Genomic DNA, 14,620 nt, shown 5'->3' on the forward strand with positions numbered 1-14,620 from the left:
ATCAGTGGTGCATAAACTTGACATAAAGCTGAAGTCGGTAACTTTCGATGAAAAAGGCCAAAAAGCAAATTCCATAAAGAGCAGACGGAGATGTAGAGATGCATTACTCTTTCACAGATGGGCTGCCTCATTGTGCTGTCAGAATATAGGAACAATGTCAGCAAAGATGAAAAAAGATGAATAATGGTTCATGCACACTAATATCTTGTGCCCACTAATTAGCAATGTGTGCCTTGTAAATATTCATGCAACTAATAAGCAAAACCTAAAGTATATCTGAAGTACACGTGAACCATTTAGATTGCCAATCATGTAACCAGCAATCAGACTTGTCATTACATTTTGAGGTGGTGTAAGAATCCCATACGGTAAACAGTAAATATCCTGTCTCTCTGTCTTGTGTATTGCTACCACAAGTAAGTTTTAATAAACTAACCGGGTAAAAAAAAAAAAGGGAAAGCACTTAACTACCTGAGAGTTTAACACCAAACTCCAGCACAAAGCTAGACCGCACTCTCTCTTCTTTCTCTTTCTCCTTGAAATGAAGCTGCTTTGAAGTGCAGTTGGAAATGTCAATAACATAACAATGATCCGATGAAACATTTTTTTTGAAATACGTATAAAGTCTGCTTGTGCTACATTTAAAAGAGAAAACAGTTCTTACAAATGGGGTGTGCTACTGCAGAATTAGAATAATGCGCTAATGAGAAGTACACATCCAGTCAGGTTTCTGAACCTGAGTAGGCACATAAATTTGTCTCAAAGTCTGGAAGCTCTGCGTTTTTAACCTACGTGATCTTCCTGTCAGACCTGAGACTGGCTTTACAAGCATAAAAGTTGAATGGAAGCAATTATTGGGGCCATTTCCGAACTATCGTTAGTCACTTAATGCAGTTTTGGTAATAACTATGTTAATGACGGCTCAATTTGTCATTTACACCTTTTTTTTCTCACATATATTTTCTAATTTAAGGGAAGGAGTGCAAAGCTTCATCAGAAACAGTTAAAATGGTTAAACCAGTGTTTTAAAAGGTTCATATAAATGAAAAATGAAAGAAATAATAGACTATTAAAAACTTTAAATTGACAGGATGTCAGTGTTTGATATATATACCCAGAGAATTATTCCTTGTAAAGGCATCAACTGCAGTGCTCTATGTATGTGTATGTTTCAGGCTCTCTGTCTCACCTGAGGACTGCCCTTACAAACATTTTTTCCCCCTTCAGGGTTTGTAAAAGTAGGAGCTGCTATGGTTCTGTTGTGGAGGACGGCTGTGCTCGTTCCTCTAATTAATCCACCCTGGTTCTGCATGTCTTGTCTCCTTTTCACCCTTTGACTAACTGATGTAGAGTGTATTTCTTTGTAGCTATTAAAATGTCAGACATTTCAGCTGACTTTTTAATGCTGTCCGTAATGAAGTGTCTGTTCTTCCTTTCCATTCAAGGTGGAGATGTGGTGAAGATTGCGCAGCTGGCAAATATAGCAGGCAATCAGAATCGTATCTCTCAGCCGGAGACTCCTGTCACGCTGCAGTTTCAGGGTAACAAGTTCACTTTGTCCCCCAGCCAGCTCCGCCAGCTCACCACCGGACAGCCCTTGCAGCTCCAAGGTACACTCGGTAATGTACATCCCATTGTCAAACTTTTATCTCAACATAATTCTCTCCTTTGTGTCCTTTTTGGCATTTAGACCTTTATATCAAATTATGGATGCTTTTTTCTACTTGTCTGCAAGTCCTGATGGCATTGGAAGCATCCTGAACGGTTAAGACACGTACAATTGCATATAATTGCAACTTCACTGGTTTGACTCTGGCGGGAGACCTTTGTTGCATGTCATCCTCCTTTCTTCCCATGTTTCCCGTATTTCTGTTATCAGCTGTCAGTAAAGGCTAAATGCCCCGAAAAAGTCCTTATGGAATTAAATATGTCTTGAATACAGTTAAAGATGAGCATTTGTTCTTAAAGTCCAACTGGAATTAAATCACATTTTTCGTCTGCTGCAAATGTCGTTAATTTTTAAATATGTTCATTTTACCAGGTTAAAAGTTTCAGAAAATGCAATAAAAAGGAAGTGTCTAAAAACAAAAGGCACCATCTGAGAAACGGTCCTAAGGCGAGCACCTTTCAAAGAGGTGATTGGGTGAACAATCAGTCTGTTATTGGCGGCCAAAGTCAGTCAGGAGATGAGTGGAAACATATTTTCCATCAAAAAATGAAAGAGAGTCGGTTCTTTACTCTTCTTTCAATGTAGACATTCAGTACTCTCCACTTCTGATACGACTGATGCTATTGCAGCATCTAAGCTAACCTCTTTTGGAGCCACCCTTGTTGTTTTAAACCAATAGTCATCTCTGATTGTTTTCTCAACGACAAAGCCGTCCAGACAAAAACAAGCATTTCTGATTTCCCAAAAGACCCTCCTCCTTTGTTTTTATTAAGATCGAAATATTAACGATACATTTTTTTTTTTAATTTGCAAAAATAGATGACCAAATATAATTTCAGTTGGACTTTAAGTGTCAGTAATTTTATTGGTGCAAATTCCTTTATTTACTGTTGATTTGTCTCGCAAACCCCAATTCCGTAAGCATGACAGGTGTTTTTATTTTTCACTTTTATTTAACTACTGCTAGTAGTTTTAAGAAGGCACCTCTTATATCTGTTGCTTAATATGTGTCAATTATGTAGGCAACATCCTGCAGATTGTGTCAGCTCCAGGACAGCAGATCATCAGGCCCCAGGGATCCATGGTAATGCAAACAATGCCACAAGCTGTCCCTGCCTCCAACGCCGCAGCTACGCCTGGCACAACTCATCCTGCCCTATCAACAGCCCAACAAGGTGACCCCTTCACAGTGAAGATACTGCATTATCTCTGATTAATCAGTCTGTCTCTATTATTATGATTATTATTATTATAGTGAATACATTTTTATGGTTCCCACAATTACACCTTATTTCCTGTACAATAGGTTTAACACTGGCATTTGCAAAAGCACTGCTTTTGTGAATTGATAGAATGTATTCTTCTATTGACGATTTATATTTCTTTTTAAGCATTGGGTGTAACTACAAACGCCACGTCAGCCCCCACCAAGCTCACTACTGCAGCTCATGCTGGTTCTCAGGTCAGTACATCACTTTCAAGCACTTTCAAGTGTTTATAATGCCTTGTACTTTACTTTTTGAAGCAAGAAAGCTTTTACAGCACGCAGACTAAAGTCCTTCATTTCTCACTGTGATGTTCAGGAGTCTTCAGAAGAAAAGACTCAGCAGCTGAAGGAGCGTTTGAGCCGTCTTTTTGACGCAAACGAGCGACGCTGTAGCCGCAGAGTGCTGTATGGCTCAGACCTGCTGCAGGCATGCACTGTGAGCACAGAGCCTGCTCACTCTGCCCTGACTGCTGGAGGCTGGAGGTGGGTGGGCAGAGAGAGCTGCCTCAGGGCCCAGAGAACCTGCGTGGCCACCACTTCTACACTGCAGTCCACTCTGCTGTCTGTGGAGGACCGCCTGGAGGCTGCCAACAGCCTTATCAAGAGGTACTTCAACTCAGCATTGAAGCCTCCTTTAGTCTATACTATACATGTTGTTTGAAACCATTTTAAAATGCCATATAATGCTTACTAGCCACGTTGTTAGAAATGCATTCGGTTGATGAAACAAACTCTTTTTATGCAGTGTTAAAAATAAGCACAGTCTCTACCACTGTCTTGTAAAAGAAATGAACAACTAACCTAAGAGGGTTTTATCACAATGCAACTCCATATGTTTTATTTCTAAATCCAAATAATGGTCTTATTGTCATGTTTTAGGCTGGTATGTGTGGTGCCTCCAGCTGTAGCCCCACCTCCTCACCTGTATGCAGCCAATCCTCCGGTTCCCTACAGCCTTGAGCAGAAGTCCCTTCACCGTCGACTACAGGAGGCTTCTGCCGCCCACAGTGCCGATATCCATCACTTGGCATCCAGGCGTCTACTCCGTTTTTCTGACCTGCCGCTAATGCAGATGGATTCAGGTTAGCCCAGCACCTTATGTTTTTTTTTTTAAAACATAAATGAATAACTACAATATAAATAATATTTACTGCATTTAAGAAAAAAACAACTATAAGACTTCTGCCTACATATGATGAATAACTCCTCCCACATTTACTTTAGAATACCTTTCTTCAAACAGACGAATAGGCTCTCCATACACAACACACCATCTCTTGTACAAAGTACATGCGCATGTACACAACATTTAGATAAAAAGAAACAGTGTCGACATTATTGATCTGCTCTTTAAAACAGTTTAAAGGAAAAATACATAACTAAATAATAACTTCTAATGTTTTCTTTTTCCAAAGGTAAACTGGAAGCGCTTGCCATTTTGCTGCAGAAGCTTAGGTCAGACAGCCGCCGTGTCCTCATCTTCACTCAGATGGTGAAGATGCTAGACATCCTGGAGGCCTTCCTGGATTACAGGCAGCTCACTTATGTGCGGGTCGATGAAAGCTTCACTCCAGATGAACGACAGGTAAACTCACCACCAAAACCACATTGGTTCCGACAAGCCATACCTCATCAAAAACACACTGTTGACTCACTGGAAATTATTTGGATATTTATAGCAATAACTCTTTTCATAGTGAGCAATGGAGCCAGGTATAACAGTTGACTAATAGTGGGCAATGACAAGAGTGTATGTAGGCTCTCTGTCTTTCCTTCTCATGATCCAAGAACGTTGTCAATACCATTTATCCTTTGTCTTGCATATGTGCTGGGCAAGTGTTATATAGTCATATGACAGCAAAGTTATATGAGACCCAAGAATGGGTCACATGTTGCATATATCAGTAACAACCCTGTTTTTCAAAGTGCCCTTTAACCTGAAGGACTCTGAGTGTTTTTCATCTGTACACATAGAGTTGATTTATAAAATTACCTCAGTTTTACTTTAATAAACGCAGACATTCGTTGAGAGTTGAGTCAGGGATCATGGATTTAAGTCTTTATTTTTTATTTACCGTATTTTTCGCTCCGGAGTATAAGTCTCACCAGCCGAAAATGCAGAATAAAGAAGGAAAAAAACATGTATAAGTTGCATTTTTGGGGAAATTTATTTGATAAAATCCAACACCGAGAAAAGACATTTCATCTTGAAAGGCAATTTAAAAAAAAAAAAATAGAATAGAGAACAACAGGCTGAATAAGTGTTTACGTTATATGACGCATAAAACAAAGAACTGAGAACGTGCCTGGTATGTTAACGTAACATGTTACGGTAAGAGTCATTCAAATAACTATAACATATAGAACTATAAGCTATACGTTTTTTACTAATTTTATTGTTGCATAAAAGTAAAGTGATAGAGTTAATGTTCAGAGAAAATGTCCAGATGACATTAGAAAGTGTTCAAGGTTTGATACAAACCAATGACATAAGCAAAGAAAATACATAAGAATCTAAAAGTGCATTGTCAACAACTTCTTTCTTAGCCTTTGTCCCAGTCTATTCATACACATGGTGTTGTGTCCCCGCAGGAGAATATGAAGAAGTTTAACAGGAACAGGAATGTGTTCTGCAGCATTCTGACCAACCGCTGCTGCTCTGCAGTTGGGACTTTGTTCGATGCAGACACAATCATCTTCTACGACACAGACCTCAATCCCAGCATGGATGCCCGCACCCAGGAGTGGTGTGACAAAATAGGTCGTTCCAAGGATATACACATATACAGGTGATGTTATCAATACAGGGAAATCAGTTTAAGCTCTTCTTTGTCTTTCTGTACCTTAACAAACAGTAAATGTAACCTTTACCTCCTAACCATTGATTTAAGCACTTTGGTAATACTCGTAGTAACGTTTTGTGTGTCGCTCAGGTTGGAGAGTGGGAATTCGATTGAAGAGAAGCTGCTGAAGAATGGCACCAAGGACCTGATCAGAGAGGTGGCTGCCCAGGGTACTGACTACACCTTGGCTTTCCTCACACAAGTAAGATGGACCTCACTGTAGTTCTCTCTCTCTCTCTCTCTACACATCCTTCTTTCTATCTTTCTATCCTTCTAACTGTTTAAAGCTATATTCATTCAGACTATGAAGGAATTTTGGGTGAATCCATTAAGTTGCCGTTCTCTCCACGCTTGCAACCAATGTCAATTACTCTTCTTATATAACTGACCTGATATCGTGTGTTTTCAGCGGACAATCCAGGATCTGTTTGAGGTGGAGGCAGGTTCAGGGGAGAAGGTGGAGGAGTTTGTGGTTCTTCACCAGGAGCCATCAGCCTCTGAGGCGATCTCTCCCAGAGTGGCTAGACCCTACATCCAGGCTCTTCACAGCATAAACCTTGGTGACCTGACAGAGGAGGGAGAGCAGCAGCAAGACGAGGAGTTAGCAGGCAAGGAGTCAACTGAAGACAACCAGGAGTCAGAGAGCCAAACTAAAGAAGAGCCTGCTCAGAAAGAGGAGCTGAACGCAGTCATGGAACAGGTAGCTCTACTTTTTTTATATAATGTTTGGAGAAATACAAGAAATCAGAATAAACGAAATGTTGTTTGTGAGTGTTGCTGAGTTTATATGGACATGTACTTCCCTTCCCTTCCCTTGAACAGCTCACACCAATTGAGAGGTATGCCTTGCATTACCTGGAGTACCTCCACATCAGTGATGATGAAGCTGCTCTCAAGGTAACGTCAGCTTTTTTATTATATAGATTTGTCCTTATATATTCACAGGAAATCAGTACATTAATCAACTCATCATTTTTGTACAGTGTTGGTATTTCAGTATCCTGTTTGTCTTTGGACAACTTTGACTGATTGACTCATATTTGTTTTCCTCAGGAGAGGTTGGAGTGCTCTAAGAGAAGCTGGGAGTTGCAGCAGCTGCAGAAGCTGAAGGAGGAGGAAGAGGAGCGGCAGGTTATGGACGGAGATGAAGATCTCTTCACCTACACCAGAGAGGATGCCTACAACATGGTGGGTGGCCGTTGTAATATCTGCTAATCAAACGTGGTGGTGTGTGTATTGTTGACATTTATGATTTTCTCTGTGTTTCAACAGGAGTATGTATTTGATGCAGAGGACGGCCATACAGAAATCATGCCGGTAAGACACCACATGTGATGTAATTGGTGAAAATTCCGTTTTGCAGAATATTTTGAGTTGACTTAACCATATATTTGCTCTTATTTCTAAGTGTTTACAAAAGTATTATCTGAATTTAGAGCTTAACTATTCTATTCCGATTTTCATTTGTTTCTATTGACGCATATCATAAAGTCCCACTCTGTCTTCTTGCTGTGTTCTGACTTGTGATTTCCCAATGCAGCTTTGGACTCCACCCACACCACCACAGGATGACAATGACATTTACATTGACTCTGTGATGATGCTGATGTATGACACTACACCAATGCCAGAGTCCAAGCTGCCTCCTATCTACGTCCGCAAGGAGCACAAGAGACTCAAGATGGACCCCTCGGGTAAGACAAGATTTGTCATTAAGGCCCTCTTTGACTCCATTGTACAACGATATTTCAGTCATGCACTACTTATTATATATCTGCTGAGAGTATATATTTTTGCAAATGTGGATTTTAAGGGAAAGATTAGATTAAGATCAGATGCATGCAGAAGTGTCATTGCAGCTCTGTTTGTTTGGCTTCTCTCTCCTCACTCAAGTGTGTTTTGTCCAGCAGCAGCCAGAAAGAAGAAAAAGGGCCATGGGGAGACGGTCATTCCTCCACGCTCCCTTTTCGAAAAGGCCAGCATGCTGAAAGTTCGCCGCGAAGGCAAGGACCAGAAAAAGAACTTCTCCCTCAAGCAGCAGGCACCCTTTGCAAAGCCACTACCATCGCTGGTTAAACCTGCCACGGAGGCTGGCCAGGACAACCCAGAGTGGCTCATCAGTGAGGACTGGGCTCTGCTTCAGGTACTGGCTCTCTCCTGACCTCTTCCATGATGATCTTTCTTTCCAAGCTGTTTCTATGTTAATGAATACATCTTGAATTACACATACAGTAACTACAAGTAATATCATATGCAGTCAATGTCTAAATATCATTGCTGTGTGTCTGACAGGCTGTAAAGCAGCTGCTGGAGTTGCCTCTGAATCTGACAATCGTGTCTCCTGCACACACTCCTAATTGGGATTTGGTGAGCGATGTTGTGAACTCCTGCAGCCGCATTTACCGCTCGCCCAAACAGTGTCGCAACCGCTACGAGAATGTCATCATTCCCAGAGAAGAGGGCAAGGTACTGGAGAGTGAGAGAGAGAATGTAGAATCACCCTGCTTCGCAGTAAAACTGACTTATTCACCTTGTTCTTGTTTGTCTCCAACTTTTTTCAGTTGGTGTATGAGGCAAACCCCAAGAAGAAAACTAAGAGCATATACAAGGTATCCTATACTGGCCTTTGTATTTGATAAATGTTTTGTTTTGTATGTTTTCCCGGACTAACTTTAGTCCTGTTTTATGAACCTGTTTCTTTGTATCATGTCAGTCGAAGAACAGTCGTCCTCTAAGGACCTGTCAAATCTACACGCAGGATGACAATGCCACTCACATTCAGCTCTACAACAGCCGCTTTGAACTCATGAAGATCATTGCCAGCAAGAGGAGCCCACCAATCAAACCCCTGTAAGTACTGATGATTGTCTGTTTACAATGAATGCATACGTCTCATTAAGGAGCTAAAACCAAAGCAGATTTACAAAACTGACTAAAGTAATGCATTTCATGGAATCCAAGCAGTTGTTTTCTACCTTAAGAAAATAGTGATGTGATTAAATGTATTAATTTGATTTGTACTACTTGCAGGCTCGGCATGAATCCATTCCAGAAAAATCCCAAACATGCCTCTGTTTTGGCAGAAAGGTGTGTTAATGTCACCATTTTTGTACTATCGACGTCCAAACCTTAAACCTAGAAACAAAGAAAAAAGTATAACATCATTTTTCTTTTCTTCAGTGGGATCAGCTACGACAAGCCCCTACCTCCTATTCAGGTTGCATCTCAGCGGGCTGAAAGGATTGCCAAGGAGAAAAAGGTGATTGTCATCAATAGGTGTAAATCAGGAGCCGCTGCTTTGTCTTTTATCCCTGTCAGATCCAAGTAGTGCTTGTTTTCATCCATACTGGAATATCTGTATTTGTATATAATGTCTGGCATTGCTCGTGTTTGCAGGCCCTCGCAGAGCAGCAGAAGGCGCAACAGTTGGCCCAGCAACAGTCTGGAACTCCCCAGGCCCAGGCTGCACCTGGCCAGGCACAGACTCCTGCTGCGGGCCAGGCTCAGGCTCAGGTCCCTCAGGCTTCCACGATTGCCGGAGCTGCTGTTGTGCCTAATGCAGCTGTTCTGGTGAGAATCAAAACATACTCTAGCCAATATTTTTATGTATAGCGAGATAGAAAACAAGAGACTTTACCCAGTGAAGGCTCTTACAAATATGATTCATGTTCTTCAGGCTGGAGCCATAAAAAATGCAACTGTGGGCACGACCATCCAGGCTGGTACGCTGACACACATGGTTCACATTACATTCACGTTACAGTGACTAAGCTGTTGGTGTTCCAATAGTTAATTCATTTCTCTTTGTTTTTTGCAGCCACTGTAGGGGGGAATGTGATTGTGAACACAGTAGCTGGAGTTCCTCCAAGTCCCTTCCAGGCCAACAAACGCCTGGCATCTCCAGTCATACCAGGCACACTGTCTGTGAGTCATGTTCATTTATCACTTTGACTCTGGCACCTGACTGACAGGAATTGATGACGCAAATAGTCTTTGGATTTGCATGAAGCATAATGCACACACTTACACACTGTAGATAGAATTATCATTTCAAGTGTTGGAGCCGTTGCTCATTGCTTGCTGTTTTTGTCCAGCCTGCGGGTGCAACTGGAGCACAGGTGGTCCACACACAACAGAGGGCTGTTACGGCTGCTGCTGCCCCTGCCGAGGTGGTCGCCATAGCTACAGGTCAGGGTGTTCGAGCCGTTACCCCGGTGACAGCATCTGCAGTAGTTTCTAGCCCGGTGCAGTCACAGACTCGCCCATTGGTCACTCAGGTCACATCAGGTACTTAACTAAACTGAGCACACGCTTTTCTCTGACTAGACATCCCTCCATATTACAGATCTAACTTATCTGCTCACCTTCATCCAGCTGCAGGTATGCAGTTGCCACAAGGAAAGCCTCTCACCCCAGCCCACCTGCAGTTGCTTCGACAGCAACAGCTGCAGCAGCAGCAACAGCAGGCTGCTTCCCCACAGATCAAAGCTGTAGGCAAACAGCAGGTACACCATCAGCATCTTAACATAATATCAACACAAAATGCAATGGTATGGATCCCTTTGAGAAATGTGTGTTGGATAAATTTGACATATTTGCAACTGAGCCCTTCTTTATTATTATGATCATAGTGATGGCAGCACCTCAGATTTACCCAGAAGACTGTTTATACCAAAACTGACGATTCACTATATTTTTACTGTTAGCTTTTACTGTTTACATATTAATTATAATTTGACTTTTTATTCCTGGTTCTTTTGTTATTTGCTATGTCATCTTTGCTGCTGTAACACTGTAAATGTTCCCCCTGTGGGACTAATAAAGGATTATCTTTATGTTATCATAACAATACAATGAAACAGTGTTAGGGTTATGATAACGTGTATAGTTGACTTACCTATAACTGGTAATCTGTGTGTTAACAGGAGTTGATAAAGATGCACAAGCATAAATTGCAGCTGCAGCAACAACAGCAGCAGCAGCAGGTAGCTGCAGCAGTGGCAGCAGCGGCAGCTCAGGGCCAACAGGCTGCAGGGACCCAGCAGGCCACCCAGGTGCAGCCTGCACAAGCTGCCCAAGCCAATTCCCAACTAGCAGCTGTGGCAGCACCAAGACCTGGAGCAGTGCTTACCGGCACCACTGTTGCCAACCTGCAGGTGGCTAGACTGGTAAGATTGTTAAGAAGGATCATTTCAGTTTACATACACAGCATTTGCAACACACAGAAGAAGTTGTGGAAGTAATTGAGAGAAATCACTGGGGAAATCTTGCACCATAGGTCATGACCATTTAAATCAAAAGACACGATAGATGGATTAGCTTAGATTAAGTAGAGGTAGGTTTTATTAACAATCTACCTACAGAAATATTAAGTTGTTGATGTATAACAACATCAGAGGAAATGAGAAAGTGGTGCATTAATTATAGATATTGTGTATCTTTGTCATACTGTAATACCAGTTGTTTTTCCTTTCACAGACTCGAGTGCCCACTCAAGGTCAGATTCAGACCCAGGCAGGACAGACGGCCCAGGTGACTCTCACCAAGCCTCCTGTGGTCTCGGTTCCAGCTGTGGTCTCATCATCTGGCGTCACTACACTGCCAGTCACTGTAGCAGGCATCAGTGTGGCTATAGGTCAGGCCCAGAAAACAGGTGTGTTCAAATTCTTATTGCATCTCTTTAACAGTTTCTATGACTTTCACCTGATTGTTGCTCCTCGCATCCATATGGGATTTACAAGCCAATTAACAGCTGCAAATTATGAGCAAGTGTTTTCATTGTTTTGCTGTTGTTTTCATCAACTGTGCCTGATCTTGCTCAATCTATGATGCACCACTGATAAGAATCCAAATCAGCAACAGTATTTGTTGTTCACAAATGTCTGATATGTCCTAAAGTTCCAGTATGTTATTCTTTCTCCTCTCTGTCAGGTGGCCCTGTGCTTACACCGTCCTACCCCCAGATGCAGGTTCAGCAGCTGCTTCAGATGAAGAAGCAGCAGCAGGCGGCAGCAGTTCAGGCAGCAGCCGCAGCCCAGCAGAAGGCAGGGCAGCCGCAGCAAGGACAGACCACCGTACAGCAGAAGGTAAACACACTGCACCAACAGACACTGCATTTTCACATGTTACTGACTGATCATTTGTTAGGAGTCTGTTGTCGATCTCTGTCCACAACAGAAGTTGCTTCAGTATAGTTGGGTGTGTTTACCACTGTAATTTATTTTTTGTAGTATATTAGTCTAGTAGAAATAGGAATCTATTAGGGAGATAAAGTGGTGTAACCTTTGCTATTTCCCTTAGATCGGCACCCAGCAAGTGACAGTGCAGGCGGCCCAGCCATCCCAGCAATCGCAGCAGAAGGTGACCTATGCTACCACCACCCAACTCCAACCAGGAATCAAGACCCAGTTCTTTACTACATCCATCGCCCAGACTCAGAAACCCACTGGAACCCAACAAATCCAGGTACATCATCAGTGGCAGTCACTACCGCAGAATAAATATGTGCAGGTAAATTATGGGTGTGTGTTTGTGTTTACATGAGTATGTTTACTTCTCTTATCAGGTGACGAAGCTCCCACAAATAGTGCAGCAACAACCCACCGTGGCCAATATTCAACAGATCGTGTCTTCTGGTCAGCAGGTAAGGGTTTTAGGCTGAGCATTGTTGAACGTGAGGTTAACTCCGTCCTGTATCGCAGCCTTTTTTTTTACCTCCTCATAAGCCCCACACCATTAATAGAGGTGGAAAAAAATAAATGCGTGGCGATGCTCTCTTGAAAGATTGTTTCCATGCAGAAAAGTTGATAATCGGACATGTGACTCCGCCACCAGCCAACTCACTGCTACGACTGCTGTTGAGCGCTCAAGATGGCTACCGATTTTGACCATACCAAAATGTTCATTGCTGCATTTATGCAACCACACTTGCATATAATGTATGTCGTAGAGAAATATGGGATATCAACTGAAAATGAGTCGGACTAACTAAAATGAGCCTGGCTCATTTGGTAAACACGCTTTATGGGACAGGCCCCAGGTCAGAATCTTAAAAGTAGCAAGTAGTCACACAGTGAGAAAAAAAATCATGTATAGAAAAAAACATTTGTGATGCATCAAGATGTATCGATAATTGTTTTATAACCACATAGTAGCCCTCTGAATCATAATGGTATTGTGAGGTTCCTATAGATTCATACCCCTAATCCGCAACTACCTGCCTGAGGTAAGGGGCTAAGAATTATCGTTTGATTCATAATATCAACTACATGCTGTCTTTGTCATGTTGCATGCTTGTTTTTATAGTTTGTTCTGAAGACTTTTTTTTTTGGCCTTTTTAGCTCTTTGTAAAAGCACCATAAAGCTATTGAATACAGTGGACTGGATCACATCAAACCTCCTAAACACGACAGATGCATGTTTTGTTTGTGTTGTTTCTCTGCAGATCCAGGCCCAGACTGTGACTCTGACCCAGGCAGCCACGTCTGCTCCTGCTCAGGTGCAGATGATTCAGGCTGGGGCGGCGACAGCCCAGGTAGTCCAGCAGAAGATCCTCCAGCAGCAGGTGGTGACTGCAGCCACCTCACCACAGATCCAGACGCCCACTCCCCACAGCCCCGCCCAGCAGCCTGCGGCGCCCTCTAGTGCCGAGTCCCCAGCGCAGCAGCAGCCCGCTCAGCCCCAACAGCCCACCAAGGGTCAAGCTCGCCAGGGCGGCATCAGGGCCAAGACTCCTGCCAAGCCTAGCGGGGGAAGCAGCTAGGAAATACACAATAATGAAACTGAATTTACCGAGTGTTTCCCTGCAGTACAGATGTGACAGTACTGAAGCGTTCTTATGGATCCCACGGCAGCTAATGCCAGAGACAGACTTTGCGTCACATTGTTAAACCTTTACCTCATCCCGACCATCTCTGACCTTAAACTGATTATAGCTGTTCGATATAATCATTTCAGTGCTCATACCAAAACCATGTTGGCCGATCAACCGCAGCACTGCTACCCATAATTCTGGTGGGATCCATAATTTTTCTATACTGAGTCAACATTGTTACTACTATTCTTTATTTGCGTCATCAGATGTGGAGTGTTTCCACAACTTTCCCCCCACAACAACTGCCCAATGCATTAAATGAAAGACAACAGTCATGCCTTCAAATGATGATTATATTATTATTCAAGAGATATCTGAGGTAGAGGCTTATGGGTAATGCATTGAGCTGTCCATTTAGAATAAGTGTATTCATAAATAGTCCTTTTTATGTCTAATTCCCTTGTCGTCTAATAGATACTGAATGGAGAAAAATGCACGTTCCTTTAGTCGTTTGTTTTTTATTGCAGCAAATACACTGTAAACATGTACTTTAGTATTTTGTGTTTTCTCATAAATTGTCTTTTTTTTATTGATGTCAAGGAAAAAAAACTGTAAATATCAATGAAAAACATTTGTACTTGTAAAGTAGTCGTGTTTTCATTGGGTTTTTTCAGCCTAATTGTAATAAAGTGTTTTGTTTTTATACACAAACTCATCTTTTTTCCTTTCATTTTTTTTCATTAAATCCGTTGTAAGTACTTGGGAATCTTGTGAATTATTATAACGCTTCCCCTGGTGTGTTGTAATACCCGAAATCCTGTTTTAGTTTCAACAGTCAGTCGGTTATTCCGATAACATCTGGAGGTTGTAATCTTTTGATGAGTGGTGCTGTTAACGGCTATTCCTTCTTCTGTCAGACATTCAAAAGAGGTCCTGGAGGCAGGTAGATCCCGGATCAGTAGGCAAAAATGCCTGACGAAACAGAAAATGGAGTCAAAGGCTGCTGTAAAGTAAAAGTTTTGGTCTGG

General features: G+C 42.1%; 1 protein-coding gene across 8 annotated transcripts in view; it reads left to right on the forward strand.

Annotated features, from left to right (window-relative positions):
- ep400 (E1A binding protein p400) overlaps nucleotides 1-14,303 on the forward strand; it is a 28,712-nt gene extending 14,409 nt beyond the window's left edge. For 3 of the 8 annotated variants that reach the window (XM_083912295.1, XM_083912296.1, XM_083912299.1), the window contains 30 exons: nucleotides 1,446-1,619; nucleotides 2,692-2,844; nucleotides 3,061-3,131; nucleotides 3,253-3,542; nucleotides 3,816-4,018; nucleotides 4,352-4,521; nucleotides 5,529-5,725; nucleotides 5,870-5,981; nucleotides 6,189-6,479; nucleotides 6,602-6,676; nucleotides 6,833-6,967; nucleotides 7,052-7,096; nucleotides 7,320-7,473; nucleotides 7,687-7,922; nucleotides 8,072-8,245; nucleotides 8,341-8,388; nucleotides 8,493-8,629; nucleotides 8,810-8,866; nucleotides 8,960-9,038; nucleotides 9,176-9,349; nucleotides 9,456-9,501; nucleotides 9,597-9,703; nucleotides 9,874-10,066; nucleotides 10,154-10,284; nucleotides 10,705-10,947; nucleotides 11,258-11,432; nucleotides 11,711-11,865; nucleotides 12,080-12,244; nucleotides 12,345-12,422; nucleotides 13,224-14,303. In XM_083912295.1, coding sequence (XP_083768421.1) covers nucleotides 1,446-1,619; nucleotides 2,692-2,844; nucleotides 3,061-3,131; nucleotides 3,253-3,542; nucleotides 3,816-4,018; nucleotides 4,352-4,521; nucleotides 5,529-5,725; nucleotides 5,870-5,981; nucleotides 6,189-6,479; nucleotides 6,602-6,676; nucleotides 6,833-6,967; nucleotides 7,052-7,096; nucleotides 7,320-7,473; nucleotides 7,687-7,922; nucleotides 8,072-8,245; nucleotides 8,341-8,388; nucleotides 8,493-8,629; nucleotides 8,810-8,866; nucleotides 8,960-9,038; nucleotides 9,176-9,349; nucleotides 9,456-9,501; nucleotides 9,597-9,703; nucleotides 9,874-10,066; nucleotides 10,154-10,284; nucleotides 10,705-10,947; nucleotides 11,258-11,432; nucleotides 11,711-11,865; nucleotides 12,080-12,244; nucleotides 12,345-12,422; nucleotides 13,224-13,541 — 4,586 coding nt within the window. In that variant the 3' untranslated portion in view covers nucleotides 13,542-14,303. The remainder of the gene's footprint in view (nucleotides 1-1,445; nucleotides 1,620-2,691; nucleotides 2,845-3,060; nucleotides 3,132-3,252; nucleotides 3,543-3,815; nucleotides 4,019-4,351; nucleotides 4,522-5,528; nucleotides 5,726-5,869; nucleotides 5,982-6,188; nucleotides 6,480-6,601; nucleotides 6,677-6,832; nucleotides 6,968-7,051; nucleotides 7,097-7,319; nucleotides 7,474-7,686; nucleotides 7,923-8,071; nucleotides 8,246-8,340; nucleotides 8,389-8,492; nucleotides 8,630-8,809; nucleotides 8,867-8,959; nucleotides 9,039-9,175; nucleotides 9,350-9,455; nucleotides 9,502-9,596; nucleotides 9,704-9,873; nucleotides 10,067-10,153; nucleotides 10,285-10,704; nucleotides 10,948-11,257; nucleotides 11,433-11,710; nucleotides 11,866-12,079; nucleotides 12,245-12,344; nucleotides 12,423-13,223) is intronic. The other 5 variants (XM_083912297.1, XM_083912301.1, XM_083912298.1 and 2 more) reach the window with 3 other exon arrangements.
- Nucleotides 14,304-14,620: the final 317 nt, after the last annotated feature.

The sequence above is a fragment of the Echiichthys vipera genome (assembly GCF_963691815.1).
Source record: "Echiichthys vipera genome assembly, chromosome: 4".
Lineage (NCBI taxonomy): Eukaryota > Metazoa > Chordata > Actinopteri > Perciformes > Trachinidae > Echiichthys > Echiichthys vipera.